Here is an 18801-nt window from a genome sequence, read left to right as displayed (position 1 = left end):
GGTGGCTTCGTAGTCGCCTGGTGATTGGAGCTCTAGCTCCTCTGTTCTTCACGATTCTGGAAGGAGATAGACAGATTCTGGGTCTTGCCTCCTCCTCGTTCTGATGCCGTAATCTTTTTGAGCTAGCTGTTTCTGTGAAGGGACCGGAGTCGAGAGCCTTAACCTCCGCTTGCTTCAGACAGTAATGCTCCAGTGTCTTCCTGTTCGGTTCGGTTCGTTTGGTGTAGGGTCTCCAAGGCCTCGTCTTTTTTGTCTCTGGAGCTACTTCGACGTCTGGAGTGGATACCACCAGAATGTGGTCGGACCGGGACCTAGTCAACCCCGCTTCGCCTATAGTCCTTTCGGTTTCGCCTTCGGGATAATCTTCGGCCCCTAAGATTATTCTCCGGTCGATTTTCTCCTTGACTAATGCTCTTGTTTCAGGTTCCGGAACCAAGTTCAAGCGTTGGTCTACTGGTAATCGAATAGGTGCTAGGGAATTAGTTTAGTTAAGCTTTACTCACGTTCGTGTGCTGAGTAAACCTCTCTGTCATTGTAAGCCTTTTTTGTATCTTTTTTTGGGGGCTTGCCTTGACCCATGCTGTTAGCAAACCTTAGGTGCAGTAGCTTTTGTTCACTCAAATTCTAATGTATCTCTTGCATCATTATCCTTAATGAAATTCACATACTTATCAAAAAAAAAAAAAAAAAAAACCTCAAGGCCAAACACATGAAGAGCCGTGAAGAGGGAGAGCCTGGCCAGATTCTTAAGGTCAGTTCATGAGACATGACTCTCTCTTTCACTTTCTTTTTCCAAATTTGAGTGATGATGATTGAAGATTTAATTTTTTTCTCTGATCGAAGCACAGCTCAAATGTGATGCTGTATTCAAAATAAAAGGAGGTGGTAAGCCGGGTGTCACAAGGTCCTTGATGATGGTAAGATACCTGATCAAAACGGGGGAACTAATTCCATTGAGAAGTGGAAGCAACTTAGGGAGGCAAAGGATAAAGAAAGAACAACTCAAGTTGCAGTTTCCTCCGCATCTTAGCATCTTACTTATTTGATATGTCTTCTTCATTGCACTTTCAGTTTGTAGACTAATGGGCATATGTAATTAATGGATGTACTGAATCCCTTTTTAAGGTAAGAAATGTAAAAGATTACACCACATAAACACCTTTTTTTTCAAAATGAGTAAAACGTACAATAAATATTATGTTTCTCACAATCAACGTCTTACAGGGAACACATAGTCTTACAAACGCTGCATGTAAATGGCTAAACCATGGTCTCTAAGCCTTGGGAAATCAGCTCGATTCTAGGTTTTGGTACTTTCTTCCGGGTAGTCCGCTTCCACTTCACGTAGAATACAAGTACATAAATGAGAAATCCGAATGCAACCATCACATACATGACAAATAATATTGTCATGTTATACTTCAGGTACACTGAAATTGCATATGAACAGATGAGAGGCGCCGTTATGAAGATATACCACCAAGTATATGCTCTGCCAATTGGTAAGAGTATGAATGTCAAGGCAATCGCCAAGAAAAAGGCCATACTATTGAATCCCCATAGTAGCACGATCTCTAATATGATTTGTTCAACACTTAGCTTCTCAAACTGGTCTGTATCTTGCGGTTGGGCCGCGGTCTGATAAGTAGCTGTGATGATAAGGGCTGTTATTACTAGAAGAGAGTTCCGTGTTCCATCTGACATGCGACTCCTATAACGTGCCATTCCCGTAGAGCAATATTCCCTGAAAGTGACCGGTTTGCTTAGGAAGACAGACGTTGTATTAACCCTGGATAGAGACATCCCGCTCTTACCACCCGATGTTTTTATAATGCTCTCCGTTTCTGTGTTCATCTGCGGTCCATTGGCTCGCAAGGCATCAAGGGCTGTCATACCACGTTTGTTCTGGATATTCCGATTCAGTGACATGCATTTTAACAGCTGCTTTACTGCCTATATATATGTATATTTCACTATAAACACTTGAGAAAATCAGAAAACGGAAGAGTTTGCAAATAGAGTTTTATTGCTTATATTCGTAAAATCTTACATGAAATCAAACCGTTTAGGAGGGTTCGTCTAGGAGCAAAAAAATAACAAACGCCTAAGCTAAGTTTGCTATACTAAATCTACCTAAATTTTAAGTTCTCTAAAGCTAGACGTATACGAGGTTTGCAGCGTAAGTGTCCTTTTTATATAGCTTTGGTTTCTTTGCGCCTAGGGCCAATTTCAGCTCCGGTCCGTTAACGACTAGACTTTGGTCTTACGATCTTATCATTTGGTCCAAATTGCGGTTACGTATTGATTGAATTTTCGTCCGGTTACCGCTTGATTTACGTTGTTGGTTCCAGATATGATCAATAGATCATTTCGTCTTTATGGGCAACTAACTTTCCGTTTACTCAATACTAGATCATGCATGATCTGCCACGACATGGCAAATTTTATTTTAAACTGGGTAAACAAATTTTATAAATTAATTGATTGTTTTTAGTGTAAACAGATATTGTAGTTGTATAATATTTATTTTATGTAGTTTAATTAAGATTATTATAATCGTTTTTTGTAATTTATCTTGCTAATAATTTGGTTCATATTATAATCAATTTTTTTATAATTAATGTTAAGCACTCATCTGCAGATTATATAACTTTTGAACATTTTCATAATTATTTTATTTTTATTTTTTATTGTACAAAGTAGTTATTTTTAATGCATAATGTTTATATATATATTTTTATATTTTTATGTAAAGACTATTATTGAATTATTATATTACTTAAATAACATATATAATATTTTATTAGATTGTAGACTGTGCATACAAAAATAACTGATGTTGCTAACATATAGAAACATGAATACATTTGTGTTCATATATTTCATATTAATTACACTTCAATGTTCTGTGTATATATTTCAATTATAACATAAAATTAAGATTTTAATTGATTAAAATGTATGTAAATTTTATCTAGTTAACTGTATAATATTCATACCTCTATTTTTCGTATATATATATATTTTTATGAAATCAATCTGATTTATTTGAAAAGAATTAACCCAACAAAAATATATATATGTGTATAAGTAGAGACTTGGCCCAACGAATTTTGTTAAGAGAAAAATCCATAAAAATACATGAACTAAATTTTGTTAAATTTTTTAATACTCAAACTTTTTCGTTATCCACTTTAGTACACCACCTAATTATTTTGGTCATTTTAATACATAAACTTTTAAAACTGTGTTCATTTTAATACCCAAGCTTTTTTATTTTAATCAAAAATATTAATAAGTTTCTAACGAAATTTAAAAAATCTCTAAAATCTATGAAAAATCTTTTAAATATTTGCAAGGAGGAAAGTTCCTCGTAATTATTTGCGAAGAAATAGAGGAGGTTAGCTCCTTCTCGTGCTTAGTTGCGTGGAAAGAGAGGAGGCGGGATCTTCTTCGTCCTTAGACTATGTACATTGGTATAAAAGATTCAACACCATAATTTCTAATTTTTACACTTCACATCATCTTTTCTCTCTTCCATCCAACAATTCAACATCCATTCATTTTTTATACTATACAATAGTTCTATTTAATAAAATTCAACACTCAATCCCATCTTTTTTATATTAATAAAAATTCACAATTAGTTTAATTAAATTCTTTAAAAAATAAAAAACTTTTATTTTTAATTTTAATTATATTTTTATAAATAACAAAAATAGAAAATATAGATAGTCATTAAATATTTGTTTTTAAAAATTAAATTATTAAAAAAGTTTTACAGCAACTTAATATACATTACAACGCAATAATAAACCCACAACACAACTAATAGAACACACGTAACTTAATTAATATAATAGAAACAACTTATACAAATCTCTTTCGGTAAAAAAATAGTTAAGGATATAATCAAGAGTTTAAGGATAAATGATAGAAAATTATAGTGGAAATAGAAGTTTTTTTTTGTATCCAAATCAAATAAACAAATCTTTATTTATAGAGTAAAAAAAGTTATGAATTTTGATATATAAAATTAATTTAGTTATAAATAATTATTGTTGAATCATTGAGATAATAAAAAAAATTAGAATCTACAGAAGTCAATAACAAAGAGACACATGTGAAAGTGGATCTCATTTTATTGTTTATTCAACAGTTGAATTCTTTCAACTTGTTGAATCCCACTTATCATTAAATATCCTCGTTGCTTTCTCTTTTATTTTTTCAACTGTTGAAAATATTGTTTTAACAGGTTCAATGTAAGTAGCCTTAGACCATGTGCATCGCGGGGTCTTTAGAAGAATTTTCAGGCGTGGACCCCGCACAAAAGAAGAAAACCGGTAAGGAAAACTATGAGATAAAGATCGACTTTTTTTGGGTTTTTGTGATTTTTGCGGGCCCCACTGACACAAAAACCCAAAAAACCCGGTAAAAATCTGAAACCCCAAGTGGGGTCCAGCGATACACATGCCCTTAGCTAGGAAGGAGAGGAGGTGGGCCCCTCCTTAGTTGCAAGAAAAGAGAGGATGAGGTCCCCTCCTTGTCCTTAGTTGAAAAGAATGAGAAGAGGGGGATTCCTCTGCATTTGATAGTTATATTAACTGTCGTTGGATCTTTTATATGTTTTCGAATGGTTATATGAAATTTGTTTCATATAACTTTGTTTAGTTGTACAAAAGTTGTTTCCTTTTGTTTAGTTATATACAAAAGTTGTTTTGTATAACTTTTTTTTTGTTTAGATATACGAATGTTGTTTCGTATAACTTTGTTTAGTTATATGAAAGTTGCTTTGTATATTTTTTTTTAGTTATATGAAAGTTGTTTTCGTATAACTTTGTTTAGTTTGGTTTTACAAAGATCGTCTTGTAAACTTTGTTTGTAAGATAACTGTTTTGTTATAAGATAACTGTTTTGTTATGTCTCTTTTGTTTTATATATGAAACTGGTTTTATATAACTTTAATTTTCATGAAATTGTTTCGTTAAGTTTTTCGGGAAAAATTGTACAAAGCTATTTTCAGCATCTTTTATCTTTAATTAATCGTCGTTAAGTTCGGCATGGTGATGTACCCTTATTATTTCAATATTTCCGCTCGATTCTTTTGAGGATCTATTTCAGTAATTTTGGTCATCAATCGAACGAACGGATCTTGACCCCAACTACAAATAATTAAACAGTAATGATGTTTGCCTAACCAATTAGACACCTAGGAGAAGAATTCAGAAAAAGGGTAAGAACATGCCTGGTGGTTATTATTATATGCCGCTAAGTGCAAGGCCGTGTTGCCTTTACGGTCACGTTTGTTCAGGACTTGAATCTCGGTGGTTGAAGCATCACCTTTGCGCATTCTTTGCATCCACCCTCTGAGAACCTTGAGTTCTTCGTATCTATCGCTTATAACCGCGATGTGTAAAGCAGTTTCTCCATTTAGAGTCGCATCTGTTATACTCTCAGGACATACCAAGATAAACTCCGTAAGAAGTTCCACGTCACCTTCTTTTGCCACAAGATGCAGTGGTGTCATACCTGGTTACATGGTTTAAATATTATTTTGTTAACCCTAATGAGAAAATGCAAGAGAGCAAACAAGAACTAAGATATTGTAGCGAATACCTCCTCTACCACGAATACGAACAAGGCTGGGATCAAACTTGACGAGTTCCAGTGCTAACTCAGCTTGGTGGTTTTCGACGGCCAGATGTAATGGAGTGAGCCCATCCTCGTTTAGCTTTTTGGCAAAAGATGGCTTTAGAATCATAAGTTCCATCGCCAAATCTATCTTCCCAGTTGATGAAGCTTCATGGAGAGGTGTGTGGATGAAAGGTAAAACATCGACGTTCTGAAGAATACATGGATCCTTTTGTAAAAGAGAGTATAAAGCATTAACGCTACCCGATTGAGCAACCCGAAGCAATTTTGGATCCATACTTGCTAACAAAGAAAAACTAATTCGACGGACCAATAATTCAGGAAGTTACTAAGCGAAGCATAGTCTTTTATAAAGTTTTTTGGGGTATAGTAACATGATTTTTCTGAGTATTGAGTGTATTGACTTAGTCATCACCACTAATTAAATTTGTCAACAATCAGTGACCCCACTAGGGTGCAAAATAATTTATTTACACGGGACCATCGAAATTCGAAGTTACTATTGGGGTTCAGAGACGGGACCATCGAAATTCGAAATGATTACTCGCTAGGGATTCAGAGACGGGAACTTTTTTTTTTGATAATTCAGGGTTCCACTTACGTGGATCATTCCCCTGGACCCAGTTAGGCAGCGATCTACTTCATCCGGGAGGGCTTTACCTGGACTGGGGACAAGGCCCAACACTCAGTACCGCATTTGATGACAGGATGGGCAGTTCTCCTCCGCCTGGCGTCGAACCCGGGAGCATGACAATTAGCCCCCAAGGTTCTTACCAAACGAGCTACCTCATCCCGTTAGAGACGGAAACTTTCTGGGTAAGTTTATTGACTTTTTCAATAATCCATTTGTTAATTAATTCCTATCCGTTATCTAATTTCTTCACCGTATCATATTGATTTGTGCACATTTTATGATTTTTTGGTATGTAAATGTAATATGTTTAATCTGTTTTAGTGTATATACTTTTCATTTTGCATTCATTTTTCACAATTATCCATTTTTGAAGTTTGGATTGCATTTCATGCATTTTTCATTGTCTTTGAATATTTTTAGATATTCTTGGAGTTATGGAAGATCAGATCTTATAATGGAAGAGAAACACGAGTTAGGAAAGTAAGAGGCAAGACCTATTATTCCTGAATGATCGACTCGGTGGGCTAGTGGTCTTGAGGTAGCTACAACACCGATACGGACTCGAGTTCGAATACCCCCTGTGGCCACGGAATGCTTTACGCCCTCCCCAAGTCTAAAGTTGTCGCGACGTTGGTGCCGGGTCCTTGGGTAATGGGTATTAGTGCCGGCTGGTTCCGGGCCAGGGAGATTAGACGGTTGGCAATCGGAAACCAGGTGCGGATTACGGACTTTCGGACAATCGGAAACCACTTGCGGATTACGGGTAGCCGATTGAACCTCCTGTTAAAAAAAAAAAAAAAATGGCACCAGAAATTGAGTAAAAGCTTTTAAAGTCATTTGGTGTTGTATTCCAAGAGCTATGATTCATTTACTGCATGGATATACACCTTATTGCGAAGAAAGTAGTATCCGAAGAATCCCGAAATTCCAGAAGCCACGACAATCTGTGATGGCGGTTTTGCAACGTAACCATCACCGTCCAAAAACCTGTGTTGAAGAGTCATTCTTACCATATTTCTCTTTAGTCGACCTAGGTTGTTGGGTTAACAAAACTCAGTTTTACGTATAGTCCACAAATGCATTATATACGTAACAAAATCCTAAAATGTTGGAGATTTATATCCAACAAAAACTCTAAGATATTTGACCATACTTTTCTCTTATTTCTTTTGGTAAAGCGTAACACAAGGATTACTCTTAGGCGTAATGTTACAAAACCAAAACTGATAGTAATGTTACAAAAGCTAACACATAAAGGATTACTCTTCTATGTCAAAAAAGGATTACTCTTCTATTTCCAACAAGATACAAGAAAAAAGAAAATAGAAAATGCGTGTTTCTAAAAAGGCTGAAATTCCTGCCCAATATGCACTAGAGATTCTTTCTGAAAATCTTCTAAATTTACCAATAAAAAAATCTCACTAATAATAACCAAAAAGTAAAGACCACGCATAAGACCACTAACAACGAGGCTGTTGAATAACTTTTTCATCGGCTTAATTGCTACAATGAACCAGTTGAATTTACAAAAAGAAAAATACATATAAATTAAATTCAGTGACATGTTTTCACACGTTGAATGAAATTAAAATGGACCAACAGTTACACATTAAAAGAAAGTGATATTTGTTCCAAAAAAAGAAAGAAAGAGATATTTCACATTGAAAGAAAGAGATTTGTTCAAAAAAGAAAGAAAGAAAGAAATATTTCACAGGACCCACGTGCAATGTTTTATTGATTAATAAAATCTATGTGATTTCTTTTCTCCTCTAAATTATTAACACTTAATTATTTTGTGTTGATCTATTTTGTAAAAAACAAAAATTATACCAAAATTTCATCACTTTTTATGATATTAGTCTCATTTTTTTGGATATAATTATTTTTGTCATTTTCACTATTTTGTAATTTTATTTGTTTAATGGTGATTTCTATTTTTGTATTTATTATTTTTAAAATATAAATACTCTATTTTTTTAAGTTTAAGATTTTTTAAATTTGAAATATATTTTGATTTATTGTTTACAAAAATATAAAAATAGTAGGTGGAGTGTTGAATTTTATTAAGCAAAACCATTGTATGTAAAATAATTAGATGGTTGTTGAATTATTATTTAGAAGAAAGAGAAAATGATGTGAAATGTAAAAAATGTAATATAGGGTGTTGAAAAATTGTGATCACTGTACATAGTCTAAGGGGGTGTATTAAATTGAGAGTTTTAGGTTATTTGTGTCAAAATGACAAATCCACTGTTATTGAAATATGAATTTTAAAAACTCATTTAAAATCCAGTGTTATTGAACTTGACATTTTATAAAATACTCTGAAATCTACTGTTATTGAAAATATTTTAAGTTGTGGAGTTTTAAAGTTTTCAAGTGATTTTAGAGGGTTGATGGAGTTTCTTAGTTAAAAAAATTAAAACTCAAATCTCATGGTTTTAGGTGATATTCTAGAGTGGTTTAACAAAACTCATTTTATTCTCTGCAATTCCTTAAAATCATCTAAAACCTCATTGAAAATCAAATCACCTCAAATTTTAGATTGAATACATCCCCTAATACTTCAAAAGCTTTTAAACTTTACTATAAACAAATCTCACCAAATAAATGACCATTTTTGGTTTTACATTAACAAAAAATCTTATAACTCAAACAAAATCCTTAAAGTTTACTAAAATATTTCCAAACCTAAAATCAACCAAATCAACTTAAATGTTTCGTGCCACTATCCTGTTGAGATTTAATGTCATTGGCCAAAATATTAGGTTATTGTATGGGTTTATCACCAAATTCTCTCCCAAATTGTCTCCCAGAAAAAGGAAAGTTGTGAACAATTTACGGCCATATGCATTTAGTTCATATACAGAGAATTAAAATCTGAAACTGAAAAGAGTAAGTAAATCGGAAATTAAATTTAATGGATCCACCAATTTTAAATATATGGGAGGTGTATCTAATATGCGCACAAGGTACGTAATATATAAACCATGACCACAGTTGACAAACACACAATACCAAAATCTGAACCCTAACGAGTAGTGGATGATGGCTTCTTCCTCTCCCTGTCTTGTTGCTGTTTTTGTGGCAATTTGGATACAGTTTCTCTCAATCTCTGCTTCAAAAAAATCCATCGACGCCATATGCCAACATGTCACCGACAAACGCTTCTGCATCAAAACTTTGACTGCTTATCCTCCGGCGGCGTCTGCCACCAACACGGTACTAACTATACTTTTCTTCTGAACCATTAGATAGGGACAAATCATTTGTTAGTCAGAGACGGTTTTAGTTTACAAAATTACAATGGCAGTTTTGAAGTTATGTTTTAATGTAAACGTATATGTAAATAAAGGTGTACTGAAAATCCAGAATTTTCATGATGATAAATGCATTTAAGATTTTTTTTGATTGGTATTGTTCATTTTCTCATTCTAAAATCATGATACATTAATTAATTAATTATTATTATTATTATTGTGTAGTTCCAAACGGTGAGTGCCGCCATCCACATTGCCGAGTCCTATGCCGAGAAGTGTAGAAAATTCACCGAAAAAACAGCAAAAGAGAATCCGAAAATGAAGGAGCAATTCATGGATTGTCAGGATGCCTACCATCGTATTGTAATGTCTCTCAGGAGTGCTGCCGGGGAGCTCAAAGTATCGCCGGACACTTCAAACTATGATGTCATGGTTTGTACAGACCAAACTACGATGGTGAAGGATTTGGTCGGGAAAAATAGAGACGTGGCTTCAAATACTATCATGAAGATGACATTGATGATGAATAAGCTTATTGCTATTGCCGCAGCAGCCACCGATCTTCTTTTCCCAACCGAACCATGAGAACGCACCGGGTTGTAGGCCTTCATAGTAACTACAAATTTGTTGAACTGGTTGAATTTAGTCAATCCGTATAACAGTATGTGGAACTACTACAAAAAACATAATTGTCTAATCATGTTGCTCCAGTTTAAAATGACTAGGCTATACTTTCAATTACGTTATATGTTTCCTTCATCGATCAAGAAAAAGAAAACAAGGCTAATACTATTTATTCAGTTTTCACAAATCATTGAAACCGCAAAGCTTCTTTCTGCAACAAGGAACTTTGTACCCTTTAAGAAAAATTGAATTGATCTGGTTTCAGTTTAATATGAATATATAATGTAATTGATAGTAATGTTACAAAAGCAAACACATAAGTTAATTACTCTTCTATTTCCACCAAGATTCAACAAAAAAAAAAAAAAGAAAATGGAAGAAAATGTGTAATTCTAAAACTAATGCAGAGAATGTCAGTAGAACCAAAGTCAACGACTCCCTGCAGCTATATTTACCTCAAAACCTCTTTCATGATCATATCAGTTACTAAAACCTGACGTCTCTGCAAGTTAACAAAACCCCAAAGATTACTATACTTTCTTTTAGTCTGAATCTGAACTAGACTGATCCACACGTCTCTCAGTAATAGCCGGAAACAGCTTCTCTCTAGGATCTAACGAAGGCGCTCTCGGAATCTCAGAAGCTACTGATGACGCTGTTGAGCCCTGTTTCCTCGCCATCTTCACCTGCTTCCCTTTAGCTTCTCTGACTTCCTTACAAGACTTATCCAAGATTATCAAGAAATCACGCACGATCACAAACAAACGCAGCCCTTCATCCTTCCCCGCCTTCCCATGGAAGTAGTCCCCCGTGGCTTTCACCAACGCCATGATCCTCTTCTCTTCCTCCAGAATCTCCACAACGCTCCCTTCAGCGTTCTGAATAAAATCCTCAAGCGCCTCGCGGAACCCGCTCTCCTCATCCGAACTCTTCATCTCCGAGTTGACAAACTCTCTCGCTTTGGCCAACGCGTGTCCCATCTTGAGAACGGTCCCTGTTAAACTATCAGCGTCCACGTTAGCAGACTTCTTCACATGTTCGAGCTCGCTGCTGAGGCCAGAAACTTTCTGAAGCCCGAGGCCTCGGTAATTCTCCTCCATCTCCTCGGAGGTCTCCTCAGCCATCAGATCCTCTGTCTTGACGCTGGAGAAGCTCTGGCTCTCTCTGATGGTCCGCGCGGCTCTCCTCCCTTCGGTTCTGATGATCTCTTGCACGACGAAGTGGAGGAGAGTCGTTTTTCCATCTGTTCCCTTCACGTCCGCTAGCTTCAGAAGAGTGTCAAGCTTGAAGGCTTGAGCGGCGCCTCTGAATGTGCCGTCGTTCATTCGGTTTCCGGTCTTGAGAACCGCCTCGAGGAGCTTCAGGAACAGGCGGCTTCCCCTGAGCTCTTGACAAGCGACCTCTAATGTTTGAAACGATTCTTTGACGAAGGCCATTTCTTCGTGGAGTGTGCACATGAAGAGAAGCGCCTCTAGACGCTTGAAGGCGAAAGGGATGTCGACTACTGCTTTCAGGAAGCGTTCGGCTGTTCCTAGTTGAGATATTTCGCCGGAGTATAGTCTGAGCTTTAGTTCTTCTTCTGGTGTTGGTGCCATCTTTAAGAGCGTCTGGATGAATTCTACAGGAAGTTCGTTTCCTGATTCAACCAAGATTGTGTTAAGAGAAACGCTTAAGGATAAAAAAAAGAAAAGAAAAAGGTTTATTTATTTATTATACCTTCAAGAAGAGCATCACAGACTTCTTCAGTGGTTGCGTTCAACGCACGCAAGAGAATGGATAGGTTTTGTCCTTTCTTTGGTTCAAGAATCTGAATAAACTGAGGTAAAGCAGCTTGTCCAGAGCCTCCCTTCTTGTCGTTTTTGTTCTTGTCTGCAGCTGCGTATCCAAATAACGACTCTATCATCTCCTCATTGAACCTGTAAAAAAAGTAATAAGATAATAAGTAAAAGGATTTTTAGAAAAGATAATAACTCCAAAAGGCAAGACTTACTGGAAAGATCCTGATCTAATATCATTCCAAACCATAGACTGTTCAGGGTTAGCTTGCACTTTATCCCAGAAAAACGGCTTCAGCTTTGTCTTGGGAGCATCATCATCTCCTGAACTCGCTGGCCCAGAAGACGGTGGAGGAGCTTTCGGGCCACGGCTCATCGGTGGTGGTGGACGTGGGCCTTTTGGTCCAGGAGGAGGAGGTGGCTTAGGCCCACCAGAGCCAGGTGGAGGAGCTGGAGGACCAGCAGAAGAAGGCATGGGCGGTGGCGGTGGAGAAGGAGAAGACTTTTTTGAGGAGGATACCTTAAGAAACTTGGGTGGTTCAGGTGGAAGTGGCTCCACCTTACCAGAAGGAGGCTTCCATGAAATTTTAGAAGATTTTCTTCCAGGTGGAGCCTTCAACGGCGGAATCCCATGGCTGTTACTGATAGTACTAAACATTCCATCTTGTGACATCCTTTCCTCTAAGGTAACAAAATTGTCTGAGTTGTTTCCGTTAAAAGATTGATGACCTTTGCCAGAACCACCGTAGTTGTTGGATGAACCAAGAGAGTACTCGTTACTGCTTAAACTAAGAAGAGGACGTTCATCATTTATCCTGCGTCCTGAACCTTTTCCACAAACCTTGGTACAGCACAAGAAGAGGCACGCAGCAAGCAGAAAGGTGGAAACAGCAGTGGTGACAACGGCGATGATGATTGTCTTCTGATGGTCCTCTTTTCCTTTTGCGGATGAAGCTGGTTTTGAAGCTAACTTTTCAGAAACGCTTTTCTTAGAAGCAGGAGGAGGAGGAGGAGGACGTCGACTACTACGCTTGGGAGGAGGGGAAGGAGAAGGTGTAGAAGCTAGATTTCTCCTGGGAGCATTATCAAGGATAGATGGCAAGAGCTTGTTGAGATGATTGAGGTTGTGACCATTCAACTCTCCTTGTTCTTGGATACAATTAAGAAGAGTCTGCTTCAGATGGGAAGGGGTAAAACCAAATAGCTCCAAGTTATTATCCTTTGATCCTGGGAAACATAAATTGAATACTGTGACAGCTTCCTTAACACAATCTGGATCTTGCCAGCAACGATGTGTCCATAATGTTTGTACCTGTCAAATATTGCGAGACAAATAACTTTAAAACCAAAAACTGAAATCTTGGCATCTAAAACCAAAACTACAGAGCTATAGAATCTCATATCCTATACAATTTTGAGACCCTAACAGATAAATTCCATCAGACATGACAGTAAATTATGATGTAAAAAAAAAAAAAAAAGAATAAAACGAGCTTGAAAAAGTAAAAAGACAATATTTTTACCATTTGTTCATTGACATGCCCTGTAGATGGAGCCATGAACTGGCTAACAAAAGTCTCATCTTTCTCTGAACTCTGTGCCAAGGCAATCACCAAGAAGAACCCAGAGAGCAGAACCAACCAGAGAACCAAACGAGCCCAATTCTGATTACACATTCCTCCTCCTCGAATCATTCCAAACCATATCTATTGCTTCTCATTTCATCAGCTACTCCAAAAAGGCCAAGGCTTTTAGATCAAAATTCCAAAATATTTTTTTTTTGGTCAAGATCGAAACTTTTATCGAAATTCTAGAATTTTGGACGTAATTTCCCACCAATACAAATAAAGGGTTCAACAATGCCTTGAGATGAATTACACGTAAAGGAGAAGAGTTTGGTGTAATGATTGCGGGCCAGATCCGAGGGCACAATCAACCAAACCAAAAAAGTTTGAACCTTTTTCCTGGAAAGTTTTATTTTCAGGGAGAAAATTAGCTTTCAAACTTGGAAGAAGCTTTTTCGTTCAATTTTTCTTTTGTCAAAAATTGATTGCGCCTCTTCTTTTCCCCCAGAACACAAACACCCGAGAATTACGCGGAGTTATTAATATTATTGATTATTTTCTTCTTTTTTTTCTTGATTTTTTTTTATATCTCAGTGTAAGAAATAAAAAACGAAGGTAACTTGAAAAATAGTTGTTGAGAAAAAATAAACTTGAAAATAGTTGTTGTTTCTTTTTACTACGAAAAATAGTTTTTTTTTTTTTTGCATTTTCATCGTGAGTAAATAATACTCTAACATGTACTACTACATGAGCATTTTATTTTATTTTTGGTCAAAACTACATGAGCGTTTTATAATTGTGTATCTTTTCTATGTAATATATTAAAAATGCCTTTTGTAATAAAGTTTAGGACAACAAATATATATACACTACTACAACATGAGAGTTGATAATAAATGTTACTCCCTGTTTGTTGATAGATACTTTTTTAGGTTTCATGTAATTTTGCAATGTTGAATGTTCTAATTAAATGCTACTTAGATTTTATTTTTAATCAATGAATATTATGGGGATAAATTTAGAAAATAGTATTTACATTTAGAAAATTGAATATTTTAACCTTTTCAAACAAATAAAAACTAAACATCTGGTAGTAAAGTATTTATTGTTTCCGTTTGCTAAGTAAATGCCACTTAGGAACAAATAACAAATCTCTAATTCCTTTTTATTTATGCATTGCAAATTTGAAATAAATAAATAAATAAAGCATCATTCGTCACATTTCCCCCGTGAACCTCATCTAATATGATATCAAGGTGACTATGTCTTATTAGTTCCATACGCTGCAAATATACGACTCCAAACTCTTTGTTTAAGCAGGAGAAGTTGAAGAACGCTTGGAATTGGATGAGAAGTTCAATTGTTGAATATTTCTGCATTCAAAGTTTTGGAATTTGAACTTTAATTTGTCCGGAACATGGCCCAATAGTAAGGACGAGTTCCTTCCTGCATTCAGGTTGTGAGTTCGAACCCTGCTGGAGGGAACTACCTCATGATGTTTCTGGACATCTTCACACGGATATACGTTTATGCTTTAGGGTCCATTTGCATATCCGGAGAGAAGACCTATCAGTGGGCTTCACCTCCCATAGGGATTAGTCTGGGCTTTTCCATAGGCCCGGGATATACCCAGATTAAAAAAAAATAAAAAAATTTGAACTTTAATTATCGCAATTTGATGACAGAGGTTAGCTTGAAAAACAAAGAAGGTAGAGCTGAATATGATAATTGAAGAACTGAGAATGTTGAATCTGTTCAACAGCAACTGCGAAGGAACAAGTGAAGAAGTTGGTAAGAAGTGGCAGTTTTAGTAAACTACTTATGTATATGAGTATATCTCATATTTTAATTCAAAATGTCATGCTTTATTTAGGCTGAGAATGATTCTCTTGGTCAAGAGAAAGATGCAAGACTTGCTGTTGAAAAGGCACAAGCTGGTCTCACAGAAGAGCTAGGACAAGCACAAGGAAATCTCCAAACACCTAATGAGATGGTGAGGAAACTAAAAAACAAGATATGAAATGTTAAATTGCTATCACCTAATAACTATCACCTAAATAGGATATGACATGTTAAATTGCTATCAAACCAAAATATTGAAAGATTTTGCATACGTCTCTACCATTTTGTCGACATACATGATTCCTAATGTTCTTACGTTTACAAAATGTTCAATCGTTAGAAGTTAAAACAAAATCTTCTCATTTCAAAAATCAACTTTTGATATAAATAGTTGATATATCTTGAATTTGTTGTAATACATATTGACAGACAACGGGAGATTTCACTGATTGGCTAAACCCACGAGTTCATCAACATTGGGTTTTCAAAACGGCATATTTTCTTATATGTTTTATGTTTTCTAACTCCATTGTATTAAAAATACAATTAATTTTCATTAATAAAATATTTTTAATGGATATAATCAATTAGTAAATCACGTTAAATTTTTATATGGTTTGGTTTATTTATCTTTTTTTTTTTTTGAAACACGGTTTATTCATCTATTATCTTCTTGTATCTGCTGTACCAATTATTATCACACAAAACATCATATATTTTATCTATTTATAGTATGCCGGATGTTCCACCGCATTAGTTCTTAATTTTTAATTTTGTTATGTTAGTCATTGGATAATTCGTTAGACCTGCTAAAATCTTACTAGTTTAAGCACGTAATGATTTATTTTCTTGATATATTGAAGACATATTGCCTAGAAATATAAATTATTGTATAATATAGTCAACTCGTGTTGGTTTCCTTCTGGTAGACAGATAAGGTAGACTAAAGCCATCTGGAACCATGGCAGGATCCATGCCACCACCGCTTCCTGTAACTTGGAAAAGAATAACTCAAACTCTAATATATATAACATTCATGTATTATTAAACATTTGATTCAGAATATTGGAAGTTTATCATAAATAATCAAGTTGATATACAACGTCACTTCTGCATACATTACTAATCAAATTAAAAGCATACGTCACAAATTGACTCTTAATATTGAATCACTTAGTACTCCAAATTTTAATATAAGTAGTTTTCATATACTCTGTTGTGTTCGTATCCTTTTTCTTTGTGGAAAAACTTATACTGAGACGATCATCTCCCGTGTAATTACTTTATATTTAATTTAAAATGTGTATAATATATTCGGAGGATATACCCACGGTGTATCGATGGATATCACTGATCAAGTGGTTCATAGGTTTATTTATCAAATTGGCATTCCTTATATTTTTTATATGAACCTGAGATGTCGATGGGAATCTTTTTTCTTTAAACATTTTAATAGTCGGCTTTTCTCAAAAAGTATTTTAAAAGTCGACTAACGAACATATTTATATCCGCAATGCTAGGTCAAATATATTTGTTTACTTAGCTGAAATAGTTAAAGTAGTATCTTTAAACAAGAAAAAATGTTTGTATAGCTGTACATATACAATATGTTATCGAGTTATGCATAGTATATGGTTATTGATTATCAAATGATACCATTACGTAAAAATATTGATGTCAGCCCCGGCGCAACATGGACATTTGCCATGGATCTAAATATATTTTGCGTTGTTTTAAAGGTTCATTTCAATCTGTTAAATTATCAAAAAAACTCATAATTAAGTAAATTTAATTTATTTATTACAAGATAAAACAATAAAAAATCTGTACATTCACTGTTAGTTTTGAGATTTTTTTTTCTATTGGTTTCAGGTAGTGTTTTGAAAACTGAACCCAACGTTGATTCGGCATTGTAACTAGATCAATGGTCGGACCGGTCCAACTGGTTCACTGGGTTTTAAATTTTAATTAAATTTTATATTAAGTAAATATTATATGTATAACATAAAATTATTTTTATAAAATTTATATAATTATTAGAATCTAAAAATGATATGAAAACAAAAATATTTTTTTAAAAAATAATATAAAATAATGAAAATAATTTATTTAGATAGATACTTAGAAAACAATATGAAATTTTTATGAAATATTTTTAAAATTTGCAGTTTAAAAAAAAATACTTGAATTTGAAAAAAATAGGATTTTAACATCAATCTTGATCACTGGTTTTAGCGAGTTTTACCGGTTTTTGATCGGGTTTGCCTATTTAACTCAAATCCGGTTTTAATATAACCCGGAACCGAATAGATGGCCGAGTCACGGTCCGACCGGCCGGTTTGGACCAGCCGGCCGGTCTGGTCCAGCCGGCCGGTCCGATTCAGTTTTCAAAACACTGGTTTCAGGTCTTAAAGTTCAAGTTAAAAGAAATGCAGTGAAAAAAAATATAGAAAATAGTTCATATTCTGTGTTTCCCCAGAGCTATTATATTGGTTAAGAGGGCACTGATTGATGTTACATATATATATGGGATTAGCTTATAACTTTTAGTCATACTAATATCTAGTATCTTTAGACTAGTTTGCTTCTTTATTATATCGTTATAATCCACCAATTGACCCTAGTTTGAAAGTTTTACTGTTAGAAATTAAAACAGTACACCGACTAAGAGCATCATTATCACTCTGTTTTAGAGCGTCTCTAGGGGTGGGGGGTCCACGGTTTAGAAAAAAAACGGTGTCTTATGTGTACCAAATAAGAAACGTTTGTTGTAGGTCTTTTGCACTGTTCGCAGGCTCCATCGATACGTGGCGGCCCGCGATTGATGCGTTTTTTAATTAATTTTGTTTTTTCAAACAAAAAGTAAATTTTTTTTTTTTAAAACGTTTGTGGGATAAAGATGGCCTAATGGGTACTTAGGCTATATATCACATATATATACAAGATTCATATACGAATTTTTCGAACTTCCTTTGTTACTAAATCCTTATGGAATTTTCATGTATGTATGGTAGGAAGCAGAAGAATCTACGTTATAATGAGCCAGTTTCATCATTCCTGATGCGACACGTCAGCAGGTAAGTGGGTCCCACTTTTAAAAAGTATGAAAAAGTGTCATGTCTGTGGCTCGAACCCGGGTTACTGTGATATAAACACCAACATTTATACCACTAAACTAAAGGATACTTTATACATTGATTACCGAAACTAATATATATTTATGAATGATTTCTTACTGTGGATCCTACACATAACTGTAATGTTTCAATACTCACGTGTAACTTTGATCATCGAAACCTATTTAGTAAAATCCGCATTCTGGACCAATAAAACTTATAAGTGGGCTAAATTTCTTTTGTATGTATCTAGGATTTTTATAGTACTCTGTCTCCACCGATAAACCGAAGCGTTACCCTATTAACTTATCAAAAAAAATTCTGAAACTTTTC

At 34.9% G+C, this 18801-nt stretch overlaps 3 protein-coding genes across 6 annotated transcripts; 1 reads left to right on the top strand and 2 right to left on the bottom strand.

Moving 5' to 3' along the window:
• Nucleotides 1-1140: 1140 nt before the first annotated feature.
• LOC106346018 (ankyrin repeat-containing protein BDA1-like) lies at nucleotides 1141-6048 on the bottom strand. Of its 4 annotated transcripts, none has more exons than XM_022698898.2 (4): nucleotides 5617-6048; nucleotides 5246-5529; nucleotides 1815-1905; nucleotides 1141-1744 (listed from the first exon to the last, which is right to left on the bottom strand). In XM_022698898.2, exons 1-4 carry the CDS (start codon nucleotides 5927-5929, stop codon nucleotides 1674-1676), a joined length of 759 nt encoding a protein of 252 aa, XP_022554619.1. In that variant the 5' UTR covers nucleotides 5930-6048; the 3' UTR covers nucleotides 1141-1673. The 4 variants fall into 4 exon arrangements, with proteins under 4 accessions (XP_022554619.1, XP_013640711.1, XP_013640710.1 ...); XM_013785257.3 differs by having other exon boundaries at nucleotides 1815-1953; nucleotides 5617-6045; XM_013785256.3 differs by having other exon boundaries at nucleotides 1141-1905.
• A 3198-nt stretch (nucleotides 6049-9246) lies between these two features.
• LOC106346016 lies at nucleotides 9247-10292 on the top strand. Its single transcript, XM_013785254.3, has 2 exons — nucleotides 9247-9508; nucleotides 9772-10292. The coding sequence occupies exons 1-2, from the start codon at nucleotides 9332-9334 to the stop codon at nucleotides 10129-10131; spliced, it is 537 nt and encodes a 178-aa protein (XP_013640708.2). The 5' UTR covers nucleotides 9247-9331; the 3' UTR covers nucleotides 10132-10292.
• Nucleotides 10293-10399: 107 nt separating this feature from the next.
• Nucleotides 10400-14110, bottom strand: LOC106346015 (formin-like protein 5). Its single transcript, XM_013785253.3, has 4 exons — nucleotides 13469-14110; nucleotides 12161-13257; nucleotides 11887-12086; nucleotides 10400-11806 (listed from the first exon to the last, which is right to left on the bottom strand). The coding sequence occupies exons 1-4, from the start codon at nucleotides 13637-13639 to the stop codon at nucleotides 10713-10715; spliced, it is 2562 nt and encodes an 853-aa protein (XP_013640707.2). The 5' UTR covers nucleotides 13640-14110; the 3' UTR covers nucleotides 10400-10712.
• Nucleotides 14111-18801: the final 4691 nt, after the last annotated feature.

The sequence above is a fragment of the Brassica napus genome, chromosome C3, assembly GCF_020379485.1.
Source record: "Brassica napus cultivar Da-Ae chromosome C3, Da-Ae, whole genome shotgun sequence".
NCBI lineage: Eukaryota > Viridiplantae > Streptophyta > Magnoliopsida > Brassicales > Brassicaceae > Brassica > Brassica napus.
This window is presented reverse-complemented; position numbering and strand designations above follow the sequence as displayed.

Coding starts and splice junctions, on each gene's coding strand:
- LOC106346015 (XM_013785253.3), bottom strand. CDS start 13,639: ATGATTCGAGGAGGAGGAATGTGTAATCAGAATTGGGCTCGTTTGGTT. Junction 13,258..13,468: donor GGCATGTCAATGAACAAATG/GTAAAAATATTG, acceptor AATATTTGACAG/GTACAAACATTATGGACACA. Junction 11,807..11,886: donor CTGTGATGCTCTTCTTGAAG/GTATAATAAATA, acceptor TGGTTGAATCAG/GAAACGAACTTCCTGTAGAA.
- LOC106346016 (XM_013785254.3), top strand. CDS start 9,332: ATGATGGCTTCTTCCTCTCCCTGTCTTGTTGCTGTTTTTGTGGCAATT. Junction 9,509..9,771: donor CGGCGTCTGCCACCAACACG/GTACTAACTATA, acceptor ATTATTGTGTAG/TTCCAAACGGTGAGTGCCGC.
- LOC106346018 (XM_013785255.3), bottom strand. CDS start 5,929: ATGGATCCAAAATTGCTTCGGGTTGCTCAATCGGGTAGCGTTAATGCT. Junction 5,530..5,616: donor TCGTATTCGTGGTAGAGGAG/GTATTCGCTACA, acceptor CCATGTAACCAG/GTATGACACCACTGCATCTT. Junction 1,954..5,245: donor CATATAATAATAACCACCAG/GCATGTTCTTAC, acceptor ACATATATATAG/GCAGTAAAGCAGCTGTTAAA.